Source organism: Lissotriton vulgaris, chromosome 8, assembly GCF_964263255.1.
Source record: "Lissotriton vulgaris chromosome 8, aLisVul1.2, whole genome shotgun sequence".
In the NCBI taxonomy this organism is placed as follows: domain Eukaryota; kingdom Metazoa; phylum Chordata; class Amphibia; order Caudata; family Salamandridae; genus Lissotriton; species Lissotriton vulgaris.
In genome coordinates, this window is record NC_141696.1 from 1556689090 (window position 1) to 1556712967 (window position 23878).

At 44.8% G+C, this 23878-nt stretch overlaps 1 protein-coding gene across 1 annotated transcript in view; it reads right to left on the bottom strand.

Moving 5' to 3' along the window:
- Positions 1–1295: 1295 nt before the first annotated feature.
- The window catches only part of LOC147700390 (uncharacterized), a 95147-nt gene continuing 72564 nt past the window's right edge, over positions 1296–23878 (bottom strand). The window contains exon 4 of the mRNA XM_086935759.1: positions 1296–13982. Within this exon, the coding sequence (XP_086791885.1) occupies positions 11610–12911 (1302 nt within the window). The 5' untranslated portion in view covers positions 12912–13982 and the 3' untranslated portion in view covers positions 1296–11609. The remainder of the gene's footprint in view (positions 13983–23878) is intronic.

The following is a 23878-nucleotide window of genomic DNA, read 5'->3' on the forward strand; positions in this document are numbered from 1 at the left end:
GGTACGCCGCAGATGACTTCGGTTGCCTCTGATTTGAATGGGGGGAGTCGGACTCTCTGGGTTCTTCCTGCGAGGAACGAGATGATCCAGTCCAGCGCTTTTCCTTGAATTCCGACGTTGCTGAGGCGTTGGTTGTGTAATGAATGACATTGTTTTATAGAGCGCAACAGCTGCTCCAGCAGAAGCGTGTCGGCACTAGTTGCAGGTAAAGTAACCAGAAGGACTATTGAAATGTCTAAGACAAATACCGGGGGACTATTCACAGTTCGTTAAAAAAGTGAGTTTGTAGCTGATCACTGAACATGAACTGTCTGTATGTTCCTTAGATAATCAGGAAGTGAATTCCACAGCTGGGTGCCAGATAAGACGAAGCCCTGCCTCCTGCTCTGGATTTGGATATTCTTGGAACGACAAGCAGATTTTGGGGAGTAGACCGCATAATTATGTGGGGCTGATACCTTTTCACTTTGTTCTGAATGTAGCTCGGGCCTGTCAGATTCACAGCTCTAAAAGTGAATAAAAGTTCCCTGAATTAATTCTTTGACTGACAGGAAACCAGTAGAGTGTTTTCAGTGCCTTTTGGATCGAGTTGAATTTTGGGATATTAGGGACCAGGCGAGCCGTGGCATTTTGGACCCGCTGTAGTCTATAAAGAAATCCTGTGAGGAGCGAGTGATTGATGGTAGAAATTTTAAAAAAGCCCTGAGAGATTTCAGTACTGCAAAGCATGTACCGGTTTTGGCATTGACTTGCGGTTTAAAAAACAGTGTGGTGTCAATTTGACACGCACGTTTTTGGCCATGGAGGTGAGGGTAGGAGAGACACCCAGTTCAGTCAGCCAAATTTTCTCAGTATCCAGTGTAGAGGAGGTGCTGAAGAATGGGATCTCAGATGTATCTGTGTTTAGGCATAGGCTGTTCCTAAACAACCAGTCTTCCACTTCAAAAAGGCATCCATGAGAATTGTCTGTAGCAGAGTTGTCTAGGTCATTGAAAGATCTAACTGGGTGTCATCAGCGTAGGACACCACATTCAAGTCCCAGTTTGAGCCACCGCTGCAAGGAGGCCATATAAACGTGAAGTAAAGTGTGGAGTGAGTCCTGGGGTACCCACATTCCAAATCATTGTCAATAGAGATTAGATTGTATCAAGTTAACATAGACGTTTGTGGAGTGTCTGATGATTGATTTTACATGTAGTTTAGTATTTTTGAGAAAAAAGGCTTATGCTTGGGGAAAGAAGTAGTGCACATTATTTACAGCTTTTCATAAAGGTTCTACTTTTCTAAAAAATAAGTTGCGAGTTCAAAATATTTTATTGAGTACAATAAACATTTTTAAAAAGCACAGAAAGAAGAAACAGTACCTAATTACTGGTAATTATAAAGTCATATGAAGCATTGATAAATCATATCAGTATACGAGTGTATATAATATATCAAAAGACAATAAGATAGTTATGAAGTTACAGTAATAGTAATAGTAATAGAAAGTATAATTTAGATCAACATTTTTTAATACCTATGAAATATACATTTTGAAAAACATAGTAGTTCAGTTGTCTCCACAAAATTTCATATTTATGTAATGTAAGAGTAGGATGAGGAGAGGAAATTCTATCACCTTGTTGTGTAAATATAATCCATGCCCACCAGGTATGTGTAGAAAATAAATGAGCATCTTTACAATTTGACATAATAGATTTAATTGCCAAATATATTAAAGAATGCCTGATTAGTGACAAATATACAGGAAGGTAGAACAAACTATTTACATATAATAAATTAGGACCATTTAATAGAAATGTTGAGATTTTCCAAATAATAGCCCATATATCGAACCAAAAAGCATATATAATACTGGGAAGTCAAAAAATAATAAAAGCTTCAAAGAACCATTAGTAACATGACAATGCCAGCAAAGGCAACAATTCAGTGGTTTAGCTTCGCACAGTCTAACAGTGTAATGAAGAGATTTGATTGATATAAGGAAACTAGGATATTTTCTTGCAAACATTTGACATAACAAGACCGTACTGATGAGAAATATTTAAAGACAATTTTATTTTAGGTTCCGTAACAACTGGAATAACATTATAGAAAATGAAGAATGTAGTTCTTTAATTGATATAAAGAAACTGGGATAATATTTCCTTGCACACGTTGGATGTAACAAGACCATAGTGATGAGAAATATTTATTTAAAGTACCATAACAACTGGAATAGCATTTAAAAAAATGAAGAATGGAGTTGCATAGAATACCATGATTAGGGAGTTCAGAGGAGAGAGTAGGAAAAAACGTTTGTAGTAAATCAGTGAATGATAAAAAGAATCCTAGTACATTGACTTCTTTCGGATAAGTAAACAATTCTGGGATCTATACAATTTGTACAATAATTTATAGTTTGAAAATGAAGGCTTTGTAAGATCTGCAGTAGCTTAATGGTGAGATGAGGACAAAAAGAAATAATAATAATTTATATTATGATGAAGTTTAATAGCAGGATTTAGCCATAATGCGGTCTGTTTAGAATGTTTAACACTAGTATAAAATGATTCATCATGCGACAAGAGAGCTAGTTTTGTAGTTTTATTAACAGGAGATTGTTAAAAGTTTGGAGATAGTTAAATTCAAAATTAGGAAAAGTGATTAGTTAAATCTTCAAGTTTAACCCACGTAATAGTAGAGGATGTGGCTCAGCTGCCAGAGCTGCAGACAGGGGAGGTGGGGGTCTGGGTTCGAGTCTCTGCATCGGGGTGCAACATCCAGTGATTCTGGGCAAATCACTTAATCGCCCCGTGCTCGTGGACAGTGTCTGTATACCCTCACGGTGATCAGCTGCGCTATATAAATCTACAAACTTACTAACTTAATTACCGTAGTATTTTGAACCAAAGAGGAACCCTGTCATACAATAGAGGCAGAGTGGTGAACATAAAAATGAAATGCAACCATTTATAAAAGGATAACAGGGCTTACAGAGGCAACATAGATAGCACATACAGTATCTGCAGTACAACCACCATTTTTAATTGACTGAATTTACCCTCACTAAGATTAAGAAAGATCAATTTCTTATTTTAACTTTTTGAATGACACTTTAATTATCAAGTATATTGTAAGTATTTGTGGAAAGGATTCAGAGGAATTAGAGTTTATTTGGACACCAGACACTATTCTATTGTTTAATCATATTTGATGTGGATCATGCAGTTGGAGGAAACAATGCTATCCTATTTACACTAAGAATATAATCTGAGTAATTTTTAATTCTGTCCAGTATTATCAGGATTGATGTCTCTTGATCAGAAATAAATAATAGATTATCAGCATATGCTGAAGTCTTAGTAGAAGTGTTGCCAAATCTTATACCTTTATTATGAGGATAATTCCATATAAGGTTGAGTAGAGGTTCAATAGCCAATAGGAAAAGAAGGGGAGAAAGGGGAACCCTGTTGAGTTCCTTTAAAGAGGTTGAAGGAGTTAGAAATGTGGGCAGTAACTAAGAGTTTAGCTGTAGGTAGGAGAAATATAATAGGCTCTGATCATGTTTATTAACGGCTGACCAAAAAATGACAGCAATATAACCTGAAATAAAAATTGCCAATTAACTTTAACAAGTACTTTTTCTGCACCTACTGCAAGTCCGCCTGATGGTTTGTACTATAGATGAAAGGTCAAGGTAAGCAAGTCTGATGTTATGCGCAGATAACCTTTGTCTCATTTAAGCGGCGTGGTCAGTGTGAATTAGCAGACCAAGAAGTCTAGTAGCAATACATTTAGCAGGGGTTTTACATTCCTAATTGACTAATGAAAATGATCTGTATCTGGAAACAATTGTGGAATCTTTATCTGTCATAGGGAAAACTACAATCAAGGCTTCAGAAAAGGAACCCGCTGCAGCCGCATATGTGCAAAATCTGCTAAACTGTAAGAAAATAGGATGATAATTGTGTGGTGAAAGTTTTATATAACTCAGCAGGAATGTCATTTGGGACAGATAATTTTCAAGAATTAAGTGAAGCAATTGCAGATTACTTTTCGGGAGAGAAATTAGGGGAGTTTAAGAATCTCTGTTGTCGTGAATAAGGATAAAATACCCTTGAAAGATGTCAACAATTGTCCAAATCTGAGAAAACAGAATGTGTTTGTAGTTTATCATGTTTATTACATAATTAACAAGGAGTTTCCTAGATCTACTGGCTTGGAAATACATCTTTGCTTTATTGTTTGATATTTGCAGGCCAGCATTTTTGCCAACCAATGAGTTATATTTGTATCTTAATTTATGTAGTTCTCTTTTATAAACTTCTTTATGTGAGGAGAAAAGAACCTTTCCTATTTAGTAATCTCATTTTATGACTTAGTTATTTATGATTGTATCGTTTGTTTTCATTAACCGTAAAAGAGATAGTTAAACCTCTATTATAAGGCTTGAACACATCCCACATGGTTACATTTGACATATTGTCTGCATCAACAGTAAAAAACTGTGTAAAATGATGTCATAATTTGTTTTTGTGTTCATCTTTGAGAAGAATATCAGCCTTCATTATTCAGTAGGATTTATAGAGCCAGAGTTGGCATATTTTAATAAAAAAATATATCATAGCTTGGTGTAAGATATCAATTGCTTGCATCTTGGGACAGGTTATTCCCTCAAGATGCCAGAAGCTGATCAATCCAGAAACATGGCGAGTGGGGACTTGAGAAAAAGGTAAATTCTTTACTAGTGAGAAAATTAACATCTAATCATTTTGTATTTTTGAAAAAAAATTAAAACTAGAAAACTTTCAAGAAGGTTTAAAGTTTGACGCAGAAAGTCTATTCAATAGACGGCCTGATCTAAAAATATGAGTTTTATCTAATAATTTAAGGAACACTGTCAAGCTTAATAATTTCAGAAGTAACAGCTTTCAAAACAATTGGCTCATCTGTCGTAGTACCATAAATACTGACTAAATAACAAAACTATTTTATCAATCTGTAATTTACAATTACAAAATTTAAAGAGGAAGTTCCTGGAAAAAAGAATGGTCACACCATTTTTCTTTTTGTCAGGAGAGAAAAAACAAAACCTCCAAACTGACCTTTAACCATGGAGCCTCAGATCCTATCATCACATATATTTTTCTGAATCATACATATATCAGCATTGTGCCAAAAAAGATATTCATTGATCTTTCTACGATTTATCAGATGTCTGAAGGGTTTGACATCTAATGAAATACTTTAAGGATGGACAATCTGAAATCATACAAATAACCCAAAAGGGGAGAAAGAATCAGAGAAGAAAAAGATTAATGAGATGAGAAGTATTGATAAGAAAAGAAATAAAAGTATCTTAGGACATACTAAAACAAATAACATACAACACAGAACAAACATAAATAAGTAAATATTTAATAGTAGCGAAGCCCAGCGGGGCAAGCTTAGGATGGAGAAGTGATGTGACACTACAAACCAGCTACAAATAATAGATGTGCGACAGGGGACCCAGCAGTATGATTCAAATAAAGTACAAATCAACTACATCTTGTTGTCTAATATTGATAGGATGATGTTGATCAAGAATCTCAATTACGTCCTTTTATTAATCCATCTAAAAGATTTGCATGATTGAAGGGTCGAAAAGGCCATATTTATATCCTAAATTCTAGAGTTGAGATAAAAGAGTTGTAAATTGTTTACTAATGGTTAAAATTTCTTTTTCAAAGTCTTGATGAATTTAGATCGTATTAACATCCACCATTCCACAAGGAATTTCCTTGTCATGACAAGGTGGTAATGATGTAGTACTTTGAAAAAAAGTTGTTGAGGTTTAGATTGGTTTGCCTTCCTGCGTTGACGGAGGAGCCTTATCAACTTCAAATCACTCTACAAAAAAGATTTAACAGTTTGGATTGGAGTATTTTCACATAAGCATGACAGGCACTCAGCTTACCCCTCAAGGTTAAAAATCTGGAGGTTATACGGTCTGTTGCGATTTTCCAAGCCAAGGGCTCACTGGAGAGTCTATTTAAGGCGGTCTTTGTTCTGGAGGTGGTCCTCTACACCTACCACGCTGCTGCGAGCGCGCTGGACTAGCGCTGTGCATTTTTAACTTCCCTGCGTTTTCCTATTTGTGTTACTGCTTTGTTTCACTTACCCTTGCTTTTATATTTGGCTGTCTCCAGCCTGCGCCCCCTCCCCTCACTGCATTTAAAAAGTGCACCTCTGTGCCTAAAAGCACCACCACTTTGGTGGGTCTGGGTCCTGGGCATCCACTTCGGGCGCCATCTTGGTTTGGGGATTGGGATTCGGCGGCGGCCGCCATCTTTAAGCGGACTCGCGCGCCAAGGGCTCACTGGAGAGTCTATTTAAGGCGGTCTTTGTTCTGGAGGTGGTCCTCTACACCTACCACGCTGCTGCGAGCGCGCTGGACTAGCGCTGTGCATTTTTAACTTCCCTGCGTTTTCCTATTTGTGCTACTGCTTTGTTTCACTTACCCTTGCTTTTATATTTGGCTGTCTCCAGCCTGCGCTTCCTCCCCTCACTGCATTTAAAAAGTGCACCTCTGTGCCTAAAAGCACCACCACTTTGGTGGGTCCGGGTCCTGGGCATCCACTTCGGGCGACATCTTGGTTTGGGGATTGGGATTCGGCGGCCGCCGCCATCTTTAAGCGGACTCGCGCGCCAAGGGCTCACTGGAGAGTCTATTTAAAGTCGCTCCCTCACGCGCAGCGTGACGCGCAGGTAGACGCCTTCGCTTAGCCTGAGTCGTGCCGGAGTCCTGCCCGTCTGCGCTCGTCAGCGTCCCGGAGGCGGCACGGCGGCGTAGGACTCTGGTTTGGCGTGGGCGAGGATGATCCACTATACCTCGGCGGCGCTCCGCGCCATGCGTACTACATCTAGCCAGTGTCGCTCTGTTTTTCCTGGTCGACACAAGGGTAAACGACGCTGCCCGGCCTGTGGTTGGTCGCCCATTGGGGCGCGGCGTAGCGCCCTTAGGACAACTGAGGTGCATGCGAAACATCTCTGTCTGTTACTTAACACAAGGTCGGTAGGAAGACATGCCCAGCACATCTATGATCTTTTGGTCAGGGACAATCCTCTTTGTCTACTCCTGACCGAAACTTGGTTGGGAGAGGCGTCCAATCCGGATATCTTCACTGCGATCCCTCCTACCTATAACATTTTTCGCCAAGACAGAGTTAAGGGCAGGGGGGGGCGGAGTCGCTGTGGTGGTGAGGAAGAACATTTCTTGCTCAGTTCTTCCCGTGAACTCCATTGAGGGCTCTGAATCCCTCGGTTTTACGCTAAGACTGTCTCCAGGCCAAGCGCTTAAGGGTCTGTTGGTCTACAGGCCTCCTGGTCCAGTGGGCTCCTTTTGGGAGGACCTACAGACAGCCATTTCGGCGCTGGCGCTGTCTGCACAGCATTGTTTGCTGGCAGGCGATTTCAATTTTCATCTTGATGTCACGGACGACCCAGACGGGGCTAAATTGCTGGATATTACATCTCCGCTTGGCCTGGCACCGTATGTGTCAGGGCCTACGCATGAGAAAGGGCACACCCTTGATCAAGTGTTCTCCTCTGTCCCAATTGTTGACATTGAAACGTGGCCTGTGCTCTGGTCGGATCATAGGCTGATTGGGTTTTCTGTGTTGGAGAATGGGCGGTCTGACATCTGCGCCCCCACGGTGCCCAGATCGGCCTCGAGAGCGTTACACAGAGTGACGCCTGCTATGTTGGAGCAGGCGCTCACGGAACATCCCTGTCCCCTCTCGGGGGATCCGGAAAGAGACACGGAGGCCCTGCAGCGATGGCTGACTGAGAGGTTAGATGACCTTGCCCCTAGGGCAACCCCCCGGTCCACGGCGATTCGGCAATCTGCGCCATGGTTTACAGAGGCGCTACGCATGGCCCGCAGCCAATGTAAGGTTGCTGAGCGGGCCTGGCGCCATCAATATGATGGGGAGGCTAAACTCGTCTATAGGTCGGCGGTGAAGGCTTATCACCGTGATATTCTTGGTGCCAAGCCGGAATACCTTGCCAGGAGGATTGAGGCGTCGGCGAACTCCTGTAAGGAGATCTTCACGATTGTGAAGGAGTTCACGTCTCCCACTTCTTATTCACCCCCGCCTGTATCATCTGATGCGTGGGCGCGTGATCTTTCCACCTTTTTCACCGACAAGATTAAGGCAATTCAGGCCTCCTTCTCGGAGAGCGCGGTGGAGGGTTGCTGTGATCTCGGGGCAGGACTTGGAACATCGGCCATGCCTTTGGCTATCCTGGAGGACTTTCCACCTGTCTCCAGTGACATGTCCCGGACTCTGTTAGCCAGTCTTAAATCTGGCTCCCCACTTGACCCCTGCCCCGCCAAATTTTTGGCTGGGATGGTGGCATTGGTGAATCCCCTGGTCAACCCGATCCTCAATGCCTCCTTGAGGGAGGGGAGTGTCCCACGCACCTGGAAAAGGGCGATGGTGATCCCCCTCCTGAAAAAGCCTGGTCTTGATGCCGAGGTTTTGGCCAATTATAGGCCAATTTCACTTCTCCCGGCTTTGGCGAAGATCACTGAGAAACATGCTCATGGTGTCTTGTCGAACTTCCTAGAGTCCAACAATCTGCTCCATCCATCCCAATCCGGTTTCCGTCCGAATTTTAGTACGGAAACGGCGTTGGTGGAGGTCTCTGAGATCATCAGGGAGACCTTGGATGTGGGCGGCAAGGCCATGCTAGTCATGTTGGACCTGTCGGCGGCTTTCGACACCGTCCCCCATGAGGCGCTTCTCGCCAGGCTCTACGACATCGGCCTAAGGGGGACGGTGCTCAGATGGTTTACATCTTTTCTGGAGGGCCGCCGCCAGACGGTCTGGGTTTCCCAGAGCTCCGCCGAGATGCCGCCACTGGGAGTTGGGGTTCCACAGGGTTCTGTGTTGAGCCCGACATTGTTCAACATCGTTATGTCCCCCCTGGCGGCTGCGGTTGAGGCTTACGGAGCCCAGATCGTGTCCTACGCCGATGACACGCAACTCCTCTTCACTTGTGGAAAAGATCAGACATTTGATGGGGAGAGAATTCGGGACTGCCTGGACAGGGTCTTCGGCTGGTTCCAGCGGAATAGTCTGAAGGCCAACTCCAGTAAGTCGGAGGTTTTATTCTTCGGCTGTGCTTTTGATCCCGAGTGGCGGCAGTGGTGGCCGGCCGCCATGTGTCCTCCGGCACAATCCTCCCTGGTTGCCAAGAACCTGGGTGTTAAGCTTGATAACAAACTCTCTCTGAGAACGCATGTCCTTGGCCTGTCCGGCACCTGTTTCGGCATCCTCAGAATGCTCCGCAAGTTCCTTCCTTTATTGTATGCGGAGCACAGACGGATTACGGTGCAGGCGCTTATCGGATCTAGGCTAGACTATGCCAATGCCCTTTTCTTAGGCCTGCCGGATTACTTGGTTCAGTGCTTGCAGGTGGCACAGAACTCTGCAGCCCGGGCAATCTTTGGTCTGCACAGACGAGCACGGGCTTCTGGACTGCTGCAGACGCTTCATTGGCTTCCAATTCGGAAGCGGATTGTTTTCAAATCCCTGACGCTGGTGCACAAGGCTCTGTTTGGCTCAGGCGCCGGATATTTGAAGAAAAGATTGGGTTTCTATCGCCCTGCTCGCTCATTGCGTTCGGAATCCCTTTTCACTGCTGTGGTTCCACGCGTGAGGAAGGCCCGCATTGGGGGGCGCTCTTTCAGCCTCAAGGCCTCCCAGCTGTGGAACTCGCTTCCACTGGCACGCCGTAGCACTCCCAATTTGCTTCAATTCAGGAAGAACTTGAAGACTTGGCTTTTTAATCATTCTGTTTAGGTGGGTTTTTTTTCTGTCTCTTTTGGGTTCTGTTTTTTTTCTTGTTATGTTGATTATACACTGTAGTTGCCTGTGGAAAGCGCCGGGACACTCTTTTAGAGTAGCCGAGCGCTATAAAAGTGCACTTTAACATAACATAACATATTGAAACATAAAAGGAGCCGGCCTAGTGAAAGTCATTCAATTTCCTTACAAGGGTGCCGCCTCCTTGACAGAAGTTTGAAATTATAAACTGAGGCATTAATGGAGCAGGAAACCATACACATCGCAAAGGAAGAGCCAGAAATGCTCTCATCTTAAGCAAGGCACAAACTGCAGGTCCTGCAGATCAAGAGAACAGCATCAGTTGTCTTATCTTAGTTGGAAGAGCTTGTTGCCCGGCCGGTGAGTACCAGCTCACAGTACTGTGTCAATCCGGGTCACGTGCAAGCTCTGACTCCCTACAAATAAGCTTCATTCTCTTACCCCATCCTCAGCAGATTTGGTACAGTCCAGTTTGTTGAACTTATGAAGTACACAGTGCTTCTCCCAGAGTATATCAGAAATAAAAACAATGTTTATATGTCTCATAAATCATTCTTGTGCCTGAGTTTGCAGTACAGATTGAATGTTATGAAAGTGAAAATTCCTGTTTAAAAAAGGATACATGTATAAAAATGAAATCCTTTTAGCAAAATTGTCCAATAAGGCAAAACAGAACCATAACAATATCTATACTAAAGTGGAATATGCTCACAAAGCAGAAAAAATATTTCTAAACTGAATTGTTGTTTACAGGTACGACAAATATTAACAGTAAGTGAAATTAAACATGTTTAAAAAAATACACAGTGTTTTTGATTAAAAAAGAAATAGTGACATCATCAGGATGTACAGATGAATCAACGTCACAAGGATGTCTATTAATACAAAATAACAAAGATTACAAATTGAAATTTACCTGGAATTTAAAGTTTACCATCTGTAGGTGCATGCATGTAATGGAAAAAGTGCCTCATGTTTAACAATGTTAAAGGTTACAGATATACTGAACAATAGGAACAAGAGATGTCTCTTCTACTAGCACATGTAAGGCATCTTCAACAGCAGGAGGGTGGAATCAAGGTGTGCTAACATTTTTTCCAAGGCTAGGAAGGGCAGTAATAGAAAGCTTAGTTGACATTAGTGAGGTCCAGAAACGGTTTCTTCACAAACCTTCTACTTTTGCATGTTGAAATGTGACAAACTCTTCCCATATTTTTCTTGGATGTGTTTGTATTTAATGACAGCAATTAATACATTTGGGACAGACTGACACTCACCCCATATTCAATCTATGTGTATCGGTTTTCCTCTGTGTGATTTTACTTATACACAGGTGATGCAAAACAAAGGAAGCGCTTCCCACATCCATTACGAGAGAATGCTATTTCCCCTTTTGTGTGTTCACTAATTGACCATTAGGTATAATAAATCATGAAATCTCTTCACAATTTACAGGTGGTGTCTTAAGAGAATTTATGAATAAGTAAAACACATGCTGAATATTTTATGTTGTTTTCTATGTGAGCTCCCTGATGGCATTTAGGGTATGTTGACTAATTCAGTAAATATGTATGGTTTTTCCCCTGTGTGCATATGCTGCTTGACTATTAAGGCAAATGAACAAATAAAGCTCTTTCTACATTCAGTACATGTGCATGGGGTTTCCCTGTGTTTGCTGATGGCTCTTTGGATGTGCTGATTTAGTCAAAACTCTTCCCAAATTCACTGCATGTGTATGATTTTTTTCTTTCATGTGTGTGTTCGCTGGTGGATCTTTAAGGTTCCTAACAGACGAAAGTTCTTCCCACATTCACTGCAAGAGTATGGTTTTTCTCCTGTGTGTCTTCTCTGATGCTGTTTTAATTTTGATAACTCAGTGAAGCTATTGTTACATTCACTACAAGGATATGGTTTTTCCCCTGTGTGTGTTCGTAGGTGGCCTTTCAAGCTTGTTGCGAAAGGAAACCTCTTTCCACATTCACTGCATGTATACGGTTTTTCCTGTGTGTGTGTTCTATGATGGAGCATTAGGTATGCTCTTTGAGCAAAGCTCTTTCCACATTCAATGCATGTGAATGGTTTTTCTCCTGTGTGTGTTCGCTGATGTTTTTTTAGTCTATGTATCTCAGCAAAGCACATTTCACATTCACTGCAGGTGTATGATTTGTTTTTTCCTGTGTGTATTCGCTGGTGGCTTTTTAGGTTTCCTGACAGACGAAAGTTCTTTCCACATTCACTGCAAGAGTATGGTTTTTCTCCTGTGTGTTTTCGCTGATGGATCCTTAGTTTTGATGAATCAGTGAAGCTATTGTTACATTCACTACAAGGGTATGGTTTTTCCCCTGTGTGTGTTCGTAGGTGGCATTTCAAGCTAGTTGAGAAAGGAAACCTCTTTCCACATTCACTGCATATGTATGGTTTTTCCTTGGTGTGTGTTCTCTGATGGAGCTTTAGGGTGGCTCTTTGTGTAAAGCTCCGTCCACATTCACTGCATGGGAATGGTTTTTCCCCAGTGTGTGTTCGCTGATGTTTCTTTAGATTAGGTATCTGAGTAAAGCACTTTCCACATTCACTGCAAACATATGGTTTTTCCCCTGTGTGTGTTAGCCGGTGGCTCTTTAGATTTGTGGACTTACTAAAGCTCTTCCCACATTCACTGCAGGTGTATGGTTTTTCCCCTGTATGTGTTCGCAAATGGTTCTTTAGTGTTAATAAATGACCAAAGTTTTTTCCACATTCATTACAGCAGTAAGACTTTTCTCCTGTGTGTGTTCGCTGATGGAGCTTTAGTTTTCCTGAGAAAGCAAAGCTCTTTCCACACTCACTGCAGGTGTATGGCTTTTCTCCTGTGTGTAATTGCACATGGCTCTTTAATGTTGATGAACTGTTAAATCTTTTTCCACATTCATTACAACTGTATGGCTTTTCTCCTGTGTGTGTGCGAAGATGGATATTTAGATGTCCTGAGACAGTAAAGTTCTTTCCGCATTCACTGCATGTATTTCCTTTTTTTCTTGGATGTGTTTGATATTTGACCTGTAGAGCAGACATAAATAGGTTTTTTACTGAATTGCTGCTACTGACAATGTAGGGATGATGAGAGATTAAAACTTTTCACAAACACCCACCTGTATGTTTTTCTTATATTTTCGTTTGTGAGTGAACTCGTAGTTGTGATGGTTGATAAATACTCTTGACGCATTCACTGTGTCTTTATAGGTTTTCCTCAGTGCATGCTTGCTGATGCTGCTTTAGTAGTGAGGAGAAACAAAAGCTCTTCTTAAGTTTGTTGTGTATGTATGTTTTTTCTCTAAGGTTTAGTGGCAAATGGTCAGTTATGTTTTGCCATAGATCCTATTAATGTGTTTCCCAACAGAATACTGTAGTTGCTGACAAACTAACTGTATTTTAACATTCACTGCAAATGTGTAGTATTTGCAATGTATCCTTCTTTCTCAATAATAATAATGTTGAATGGTCACTGTAATGCTTGCCAGACTGATAACATATCTATCAGGGCTTGTGTCTGCAACGCACATTAAAATGTTTAAAGTCTGGGACCAAAGAATACAACTCACAGCTTATTTACTATAGTCTGTATCTTCAATTTCAAGCAATATTTATGAAAAATACAAACAAAGAACAAGCCTTATTACCAAGTCTTTACATTCTAGGACAGTGTGCTGAAATGTATCTAGTCAAAGCCTTCTTTCGTTGAACTTTCAGAAGTCTGCTTCACAACTCATTTTGTACACCTATGGTCTTTTTCCACAGATTATAGGGTTCATCAACAAATCGGAGCTTATAATGGTCTAACAGCACACTATGGATGTTATCCTGTTAGGATCTTATCCTGTTAGGACCTAATAGTTCTCTCGGACGAAGGGCGAAATCCTGTATCTTTTAATACTGGATGAGTGTCCTCAGCCTCTTTAAGCCACCGGATTGCACTTGATGTTTTTTGCAGGAATTGTCTGTTGAGATACAAGATTTTTACAGTGCTTTTATATCTATAATTACTAATTGCCGTTATTTCGAGCTCTTCTTGAATATTAGACAGCTTTCGAGTATTAACGTATTTTCTTCATTACTCTTCATCTTATGTATTCTCGAATCGGCTCTCTGTGGATGCAAAAATATTTGTAATCTCTGAATGTATAAGCAACATAAAGAACACTATGCAGAAGACATAACTACTTGTTTTCTAATACGTTGTACACTATAGGCCAGATTCAGATATTTTTGGACGGTGTTAGTACCGTCACCATGCAGAGAATCTTTCTCCTGTCATGGTGACGGTACAATGCCCGCAAAATTTGGAGATCCCTGGCAGCCCAGTGGACATCTCTTGCATTTACAGGACCCACCATCATGGCAGATCCTGTAAATTTATTGAAAGGGTCCCTTGCAGCACCATCACTATGATGGCATCGCCCACTTGCAATTTTAATTTTATTTTCAAGAACAAAATCCCAAAGCAGGATTTTGTTTTTGAAAATAAGAAAAGAACAATGAGCCCCTCATTACGGAAGTGTTCTTCCATGGCAGGGGACCATTAAAAAGTTTGAACTTTTACATACCACCATGTTTTAGGTGGCGGTTTGTACTCTAAATCTGGCAAACACACTGTCAAACTTCCATCAGCCCTTTCTTTGCAGGCCCGTCACAGGGGTATATAGGCAGAAGAGACTCAGTAGTCTCCGCTGTCTACATACTAAAGGTCCATATGCCTATAAATTAGGTGAACAGACCTCCTGATTGGCAGAAAGGAGTAACCTTTTCTGCCAGCATCTAAAAACAAGGCCTATATATTTAATCACTGCGCCACTAAACACAAAAATATTAGTATGCAAATAAGCCTTGATCCTGCTCCAAAAGTATCGGTCCAGTATGAACAAGAGTCCATGTTCCTATAAATGGCAATAAAAGCAACCACTTAATAGTTTTGACTTTGCTGGGCCGGATACGTGAGTTACAGCTTAAGTCCTAGGGCACAGCAAGACAATTATTGAATACATTTCCACTTAATCAAGTTTATATCTTAGGGAATAACATTACAAAGAAAACAAAACACAACATGGCTATTTGGAAAATAGAAATAATAGAATCCTTCTCACAATGAAAACCAAAACATAGATTGTAAAGAGGAGTGTATGGCATTTCAATGATGATAGTATCTGTAGGTTCACTGCAGAGAGTAGCTAGGCAATGCCTTTATCCTCTTTAGAGGGACTGACACATTTGAGTGAAGTTAACATGACCTGGTGGACACAGTGTGGATGCACATAGAGCGGCTGTGTGTTTGAAAATGCAGAATTTATTAACTTGAAGATGACACACTAACGGTTTGGTATTTATGGAGGGGTAGTTCTTTTGTGTTTGCATTAGAAATGGCAGTAAGGTTGGCATGTTCGGTCACAACTCTCCAGTCTTGAACAAACTGCTAAAATCATTTGAGATGACCCTGAGATTTTAGTGTTTTACAGGTCATGCTGAGCTCAGACAGGTAGCAACCAGTTTACACTGTGAGTGCACCAGAAATTGGGAGCTTGTAGATCATCAAACACAACCCAGAATACATAAAAAGAAACTAGTGCTTCTTACTGGTGCAATCAATGTAACTAAAACCGTCACCGAAAAAAACATTTTGGGAACTAACGACTTTTCCCAACTCAATCTACACCTCTGTTTAACATGATGTACAAGAACAGTACAAGTACAAGAAAGACACTTTTCAACCAGTCACAACATCACAGACAAGGAGCTTCATACAAGGCCAGAAGCCTGCCTACTACACTTGAATAGCATCTGGGGTGGGCAGGGTTTGGGGGTTTGCACTATGAAGAATTCTGCGGAGTTGCATTAAAAACCTCAGAGGAATTCCGCGGAGTTCCGCTCCACCCTACAACCATCTCTCGGTCTCTTACCTTTCAACCCCCCCCTCACTACCTATATTTCCACTTCCATCTTCAACCCTCCTCATCTCTCGGTCGCCCAATTCATCGCAAAACCTCAGATGTCTCCTCTCCCCCTCCATCTATCACACCCTTCTTTCCCTGCTGTTATCTCCACTCCGGCTGTACAGTCTCCCAGCGCCTCCCGCACATCCCTCCCTGCTAAGGAAGGATCTCACCGTGACACTCCTGCTCTGTGATCCCTGGTTGGGACATGATGCGCTCTGCTGAAAGTGCAGCGTTCTTGTCACTGGAAAGTAGCACCGCGCACTAGTTTTCAAAGAGATGAAGGTTGGCGCGATGATCATCCGTGGAGACCTGAGCATGGAGCAGTTCCAGCGAGATAGCACATCTGGGCATCCAGGTGCATCTCTCTGGCCCACGTCTAGATGGTGGGCAGTGTGTGACTCTGAGACCCGGAGGGAGTGGACTCTGAGCCATAGAAATGCAAGGTACAAAGGCGCTCACATGAATCTGATCAGTGAGTTGAGTGTGGCATCGCAGCCTGACATACAGATGCAGCCCAGCTACCATGCAGACTTTTGTGCAGTCAGATTCACCCCAGGATGGAAGGGCGGTGTATGGATGGTGCCAACATGGGCAGGTAGGGTGCACATCCTAGTGCCATAGTGCTCTGTCCATGCTGATTCTGTTGGTCTTCAGGTGTTCTCTGCTGCATTTGTGACACAACATGCTGACCCACCAGGTCATAAGTTTCCTGGTGTGTGTTGTTGTGTTTGTGTGATGCGTTTAATATTCAAACAAGGATTACTCAATGAACAGTTTCATTCTGGCATCTCCCAGTTTCATCTTCATACACAGAGGATTTTGGGGTATCATCTACTACCTGCTAGGTGGGTTCGCAGAGTATTTAGAACACTACATGCACTGCCCACCTCCCTGCGCTGAGCTCGATTCACAGCTCTATGATGGAAAAGGACTTTTGTGACACTGCAGATGGCTACGCTCCCATGCATGCGAAATTTGCTCACTGAATGAGGATTAATGCTCCTGCTTATTTGAGGGCAAATTTGATACGGTATACCCCCAGCAGAACTCTTCGATCAAGTACAGCAAACCTGGTAATGGTCGCTTCCTTCAGACGGGTCACCTGGGGAGGCCGAAGTTACTTCAGAACCACAGTCTAATTGTGGGATCTTCTGCCTCCATAGCTTAAAGATACACCTACCTTTTTAGCATTCAAAAAGAACCTTAAAACTTGGTTGTTTAACCAATGAACCCTTAGGACTTAGCCCTCGTAGGCTCCCTTCCGATTCACTCAACGCCAAGACGCCTGAGGGTATTCGTGAGCTTTATACGATTTTCATTCATTCAGGATACTATTTTGAAAGTTGAATCTCCCCAATTGGTTCTCTGGGTTTAATATGTTCCCTTGCGGTTTTCTCTTTCAGGGACAGTGAGGAAATATGTGTAAATGGCACCAGGGTCCTGAGCGGAGCGGAGCTGAGCAGTTGTGCCGCCATCGCTACCGCCAGAACGCCAGAAGCTACCGAGGCAGAGGGCTCCCTGTACCGGGACCCCCTGCGAGCCCTGTGAGCCACGAGTCGGGCCCCCAACACTGCAGGACGCCCCAAAGGAGCCACAAGCACAGTACAGCGGCAAAGCACTCGAGACGCGGTGGAGAGCCGCAACCAGCCGCAAGTAGTCTCCCAGTGCGGTGGAGAGCCGCAAACTACTCCCGAGCGCGGCAGGAGCCGCGAGCTGCACTCACGTCGCGGCAGGAGCCGCGAGTAGCCCCCCCAGTGGGTGGAGAACCATCCTACAGCGCCGCAGGAGCCGCGAGCTGCCTCCCAGCGGGCGGAGAGCACGCAGAGAGCATACAGCACGGCGGGAGCTGTGAGTAGCTCCCCAGTGGGTGGATCACCCTACAGCGCGGCAGGAGCCGCGAGCTGCCCACACAGCAGCCCACACAGCACGGCTGGAGCGGTGCGCAGTCTCCCAGCAGTCTCCCAGTGCAAATCACTCCACAGCGCGGCAGGAGCCGCGAGCTGCCCACGCAACGCGGTGGGAGCCGTGAGTAGTCTCCCAGTGCGGCGGACAGCCGCAAATCACTCCACAGCGCGGGAGCCGTGAGCTGCCCTCACAATGCGGCGGGAGCCATGAGTAGCTTCCCAGTGGGCCCACACAGCATGGCAGGAGCCCCGAGTTGCCCACTCAGCGTGGCGTAAGCAGCGAGGAGCCGCAAAATAGCCTTCTAGCGCGGCAGAAGCCGCTAATTGCCTTATCATACCAAGTATGATTACTTGTTCGCAACTGTAGGAAGGAAGAAAGCCGACACGCACATCCAGTTCACAGTGCAGAGAGGAGCGTAGCAGCTGAGCAGTAGAGCCGCCATTGCCACCGCGGGCTGCACTGCACCGCCCACCCTGCACTGGCCTCGGCTTTAGTTCCATCTCTGCAAGCTGTCAGTAGCCGAGCCGAGCCGAGTCGCAAATTGAAGCAAAAAGCGAAACTGCCGGTTGACACTGGGATTCAGCAATGCGGTCTGGAAGGCTGAAAAAAGAGATCGCAAAAAACCGCAAGAAGAGGGGCGTGGCTAGCAGCCAACCATGGCGGCAGCATAGCGTAAGAGCTCCTGAGGGCACTGTGGCATAATCAATAATCCGGCACATTAATCCGCAACATTGCTCACCTGAAGCGGCAGCAATCGGGTCCGGGTTCGGAGCGGCACCACCCGATCCGATTTTGAGGCGCAGCGGAGACTCAAAACTGCCTGAATCATCACTGGCTCACTTGGGCCTGTGCCCCGAGGGGAAGCATTGGACTGGCGTGATCTCCCGGCCCCGGCGGAAGTGCGACCGGGCCGGCCTGCTTGGGGAGGCTCTCCCCGGCGCCCAGCCTACAGCAAGCAGCCGTCTGCCCGCGGATACTCGACTTCACGGGACGTACTCTGGTCCACTGTTCCCTGGTTTGAAAGTAAATCTATGCCACTTTCCCAAACTCGAAAAGCGATAGAACAATCTATGTCCTCTCCTTTAATTCTAAAAGTGACAGAATGTACCGTTTTTCGACCTTTACAAAAAAAAACCTCTTACGTCCTCTTTATATCTCACAAACAGCTCTGAAAGTAAAGAGAAGAGCGCTGATGGTTCCAGGCTAACGAGACTAGTGACATCAGTTTAAATAGGTGTCTGGATTGCCAAAGAAATGAGAAAAAGTGGTTAAATCCGACAAACCCTACATGCTTGGTATGTATGAATAGGGCTCTTGGAGAACAATATCTAATAAATGTAGTACATTTCTCTAATTATAGTATATTGCTCCACTTTCAAGGTCACTATCACGAGACCACAATCTGGAGCGCATACTTAATAACGCTACTGGGAGATGACATCACTAATGGAGCACCATTGATAATGTGCCATTAACACTTGACATAAGTAAGTGTAGTCAAGTACATTGGGATTACTTTTAGCCTTTGAAAGCATAAAAAAATGGCGATTGGAACCTAAATATAATTATGTTTCCAGATTTCTGACGGCCGCGAATTGATTAAGAACGTGCCACCAGACCAACTAAGACCAAAACGTCCATAGAAATTACTTGAAGGACGTCTTTTTCTCCAACTAAAAGTAAGACAAGATTAAAAGAATCTTGAAGTAAATGCCCACGACTAGGATATACTCAAAATAGGGATCTCGTACTAACTATATGCATTCTATCTACTTTTTCAGAAATACCTGCTTTTAATCTATTTTGTCCTGATGAAGGTGCATCAAGCACAATAAACGCACCGAAACGCGTCGACTTCTGGATTTGTTTTTAATGAAAAAATGTTTTTTATTGATTTATTACATGGGTGTATTTTAAATATTGAGTGCATATTATAACGTGGCGACTCTGTGATAGAAACCGTAATACGGAATTGTTAGCTAGTAGACATATATTTGTACCAGAGCACCACAGTGTAAAATTGAATGTTTATTTAATAATAAATTCCTAATTATGAGCTTTTATGAAAATAAATTTTGAGTATAAAGTACAATTATCCTAGTGTGGAGCTTAAAATTTGACTTCTTGTCTTTGTCAATGGCAAATGAATAAAATAGCTAATAGACATGGATAGGCCTCATGGTCACCCTTTGAAGTGAACACACAGAAAGGAACCTCTTTGAATACAAACCACTGTTCCCTGACCCACACACACCGGACAAAGAGCCTCGCAAAAACGAGCCGCGACGCAGGGAGGAACAGAACCGATCTCCGCAAGCTCGGAAACATGGCGGGCAAAGGTACTAGGAGTGGGTACACGCAGGCCAAGTTGGACAAGTTTGCCTACAGCCAACACGCACAATCGCAGGCTGGTGGGCGAAACTCCACGGGTGCCTCCCACGAAACGGAGGGGACCAAGAAAGTAACATTAGAAGACATTATGAGAACCCTCTCGGAAGTCAAATCTACAGTAGGCTCCATCTCCTCTGAGGTCACGCTGCTACGAGCGGACTTCCAAAAAATGACTGAAAGAGTATCCCAGGTGGAGGTGGTCATGAAATCTCTTGTGGAGGACACATCGGAACTACAAATAGCCATGGAACGTATGGAGAAAGTCACTAGACTTTTACAGGACAAGCTCGACGACCAAGAGGGGCGTTCTCGAAGGAACAATGTACGCATCCTCGGACTTCCGGAGACAGAGGGGAAGGGAGCAATGGACATCTACATTGAGGATCTCATAAAATCCAAACTGCAACCAAAAGGACTGTCCCACTTCTTTTCCGTGGAAAGAGCGCACAGGGTCCCGGGCGGAGCACCCAAACCGGGAGCCGCACCACGGCCTGTGCTAGCTAGACTCTTCAATTTTAGAGACAGGGATGCAATCCTACAAGCAGCGAGAGTCTCTCTACCTGTTAAGATTCAAAACGCAACTCTGGCCTTCTTCCCGGACTACACGGCGGAGGTGGCCAGACGCCGCAAGTTGTTCACGGAGGTGAAAAAAGCACTACGAGACAGGGACTTGCCGTACTCAATGCTGTTTCCTGCCAAGTTACGGATTGTTGCCGATGGGAAAGTGTGGTTTTTCGATAAACCGGAAGTGGCGCAAGACTGGCTTGATGGTTGGAGACAGATGGGGCAACAACACCGTCCGCGCAGAGACCGGCCTAACCAGCGGAACGGCAAACAACTGAGCAGCCAAGCCAGCCGATCGGCATGTCCAGATGGCATGGAAGAAACTGAGTCTGACATTGCACAAGATCTGCTCGACTCTGGACAACCAGCTCCGGTCTGAAGATGGGCTGTATACGAGAGAAACTGAGTGTGACGCAATGGACCTTGGACCTGATGCAGCTGAGTAGGGTGGGCACAGTTAGTGCCTGTAAGGGACTCACCAACCCCACGAGCAAGTAAGATAGTTGGGGAAGGACTAAAGCACTCTGCAATGTTGGGGACACGGGCAAGGGTTTGTCCGTGGAGCAGGGGAGCAGGAAGGGGGGATAGGGATAAAGTTTTGTTGTTCACGTTTCTGTTTTTAGTCATCACTCAGTCCACACGCTACGCTACCACTCCAGGTATCGGCACGCTCCTATGCGCCTTCATGGCGCGCAACGTCGGCATTGACCCTGGCGGCACACTACAAGTGACACTACCCCACCGATTTAATTGCCCGTCTACTTCATGATACACCCGACGAGACTAACCCTATGACTATAGAGGTGCCCCCACTGCGCCTGTTAACCTGGAACGTCAGAGGCCTAGGGGACAAAATTAAAAGGGGATTGGTCCTGCAAGCCATTAAGCGACAAAGCCCAGATTTAGTACTACTCCAAGAAACACACCTAGCAGGGACAACGTGTAAAGCGCTTGACAGGCGCAGCTATGTAATGGCGATACATGCGGACTTTACCACCGGTTCCAGGGGGACAGGGATCCCAATGAAAAAGACGTCATCCTTTATCATTACACACCGCGCAGCGGACGATCAGGGTCGTTTTGCAGCTATACACGGCCAATGGGAGGGTAGGTCACTAAATGTAGTCTCCGTATACATACCCCCGGCACTTCACTCCGTAGCATTGCCTGCCCTAGGTAAATTCCTCCTAGACCTCCCTGAAGGGGATACGATAATAGGGGTGACCTGAATGCAATAATAGACCCTGCGATGGATGCCTTTCCCACTAGAGACCGTTTAAGAGGGAACGCCTCACTACCTGACTTTTTAGAAGCCTTGGGCATCACAGATGTGTGGCGACACCTACACCCGGCGGCAACGCAATACACTTTTTACTCCGCAGTACATAACAGCCTCTCACGCATAGACTACTTCTTGTTTCTGGGGGTCGGGCTGGGATCTGTGGACAAAATAGATATCCTGCCCAGGGGTATTTCTGACCACTCACCAATCACTATATCTCTCACCACCAGAGAAAGAAAATGCGCTAGGGTCTACCCACTATACCCGAATTACTTAAAAGTCCCCAAGATCCGGAAGAAGCTCAAACTAGCAACAATGCATTACTTCACAGAAAACGCTGGCACGGTGTCCTCGCCATCAGTCCTATGGGAAGCATACAAAATGGTCCTTAGAGGCACTGCAATAGCAGCAATAACGGGACACAAACGGGATTTCCGGCGGGAACTCACAGAGATAGAACTGACACTCAACGACGCGAACACTGCTCACATGGCAAATCCCACCACGGCCACGGCACATACATTGCAATTAAGGCAGCAACAGTACCAGGCCCATCTCAAAACGACAGTTCAGGGATACATCGCAAACACTGCACACAGAATTTATGACGTGGGCGACAAAGCGGGGAGAATGCTGGCGTGGTTGGATAGGAGAAAGGGGGGTGCGAGGGGTATTCAGAGGCTCCACACCAATGACTGCCAGGTGCTAACGCACCCGGAGGACATTGTGCACACCTTAGCGAGTCACTTCCAAGATATATACACCCCGGACCATGCCGTCACTACTCAGATGGCATCGGTCTCGCTAGCTGCAATTGACATCCCCAGTATACCGCACGAGGCAAGGCAAGACCTAGAGGCAGACCCGACAGAGGAAGAAATTCAGTTATCGATTCAGGCATTGCAGTCAGGCAAGGCGCTGGGTCCCAATGGACTACCTGTGGAGGTGTACAAAGCAATGGCCTCGGAGCTCAGTAGACCCCTACTGGACAAGTATATGGAGAGCCGGGAAAGGGCAGAATTACCGCTTGATCAGCGCACAGCCACAATTATAGCCATACCGAAGTCGGGAAAACCCCCAACTGAATGTGCCTCCTATCGTCCAATATCCCTGCTTAATGTAGAGGCCAAGGTGCTAGCCAAACTACTGGCCACCCGTTTGATGCCACACCTGCACACCCTGATCCACACTGATCAGTCGGGTTTTATGCCCCACAGGAGTACAGCGTTGAATCTCCGGAGGGTTCATGGGGTATTGGCTCGTTCGCACCTCCTCTCGGAGAAGGCAGTAATTCTCTCCCTCGACGCCAAAATGGCCTTTGACCTAGTCGAATGGGAATATCTCTTTGTCGTACTTGCACGTATGGGCTTTGGGCCGAAATACATAGCCTGGATACGACTACTATACACGAAGCCGGTTGCGCAGGTGGTGGCCAACGGCCACATCTCGCTGACATTCCCGTTGGGCAGGGGGACTAGGCAGGGATGCCCCCTGTCACACTTACTCTTTGCGTTGGTACTCGAACCCTTGGCAATCCTGCTTAGGACAACGCCCTTATTCAGAGGGATTCAATGGGAGGAAGGCTGGGAGGATAAAGTATCACTATATGCGGACGACATGCTCGTTTATATGGTCGACCCGGATGTCGGAATTCCAGCCCTACTGGACCTCTGCAATACGCATGGGAGGTCTTCAGGCTATACCCTGAACTGGTCAAAATCGGTGGTATACACACTGAAGGGCCCGGCACCAAGGCTACAGGCGGATTGCCCATTGGCAACGGCGACGACCTCCTTTAAATACCTGGGCATTGTCGTCACGCAGGATGAAGCAGCCTTCTTTGCTACTAACTTGAAACCACCTATGGAACGCTTACGTGCAGACGTTAAGCACTGGGCAACTCTGCCCCTGAC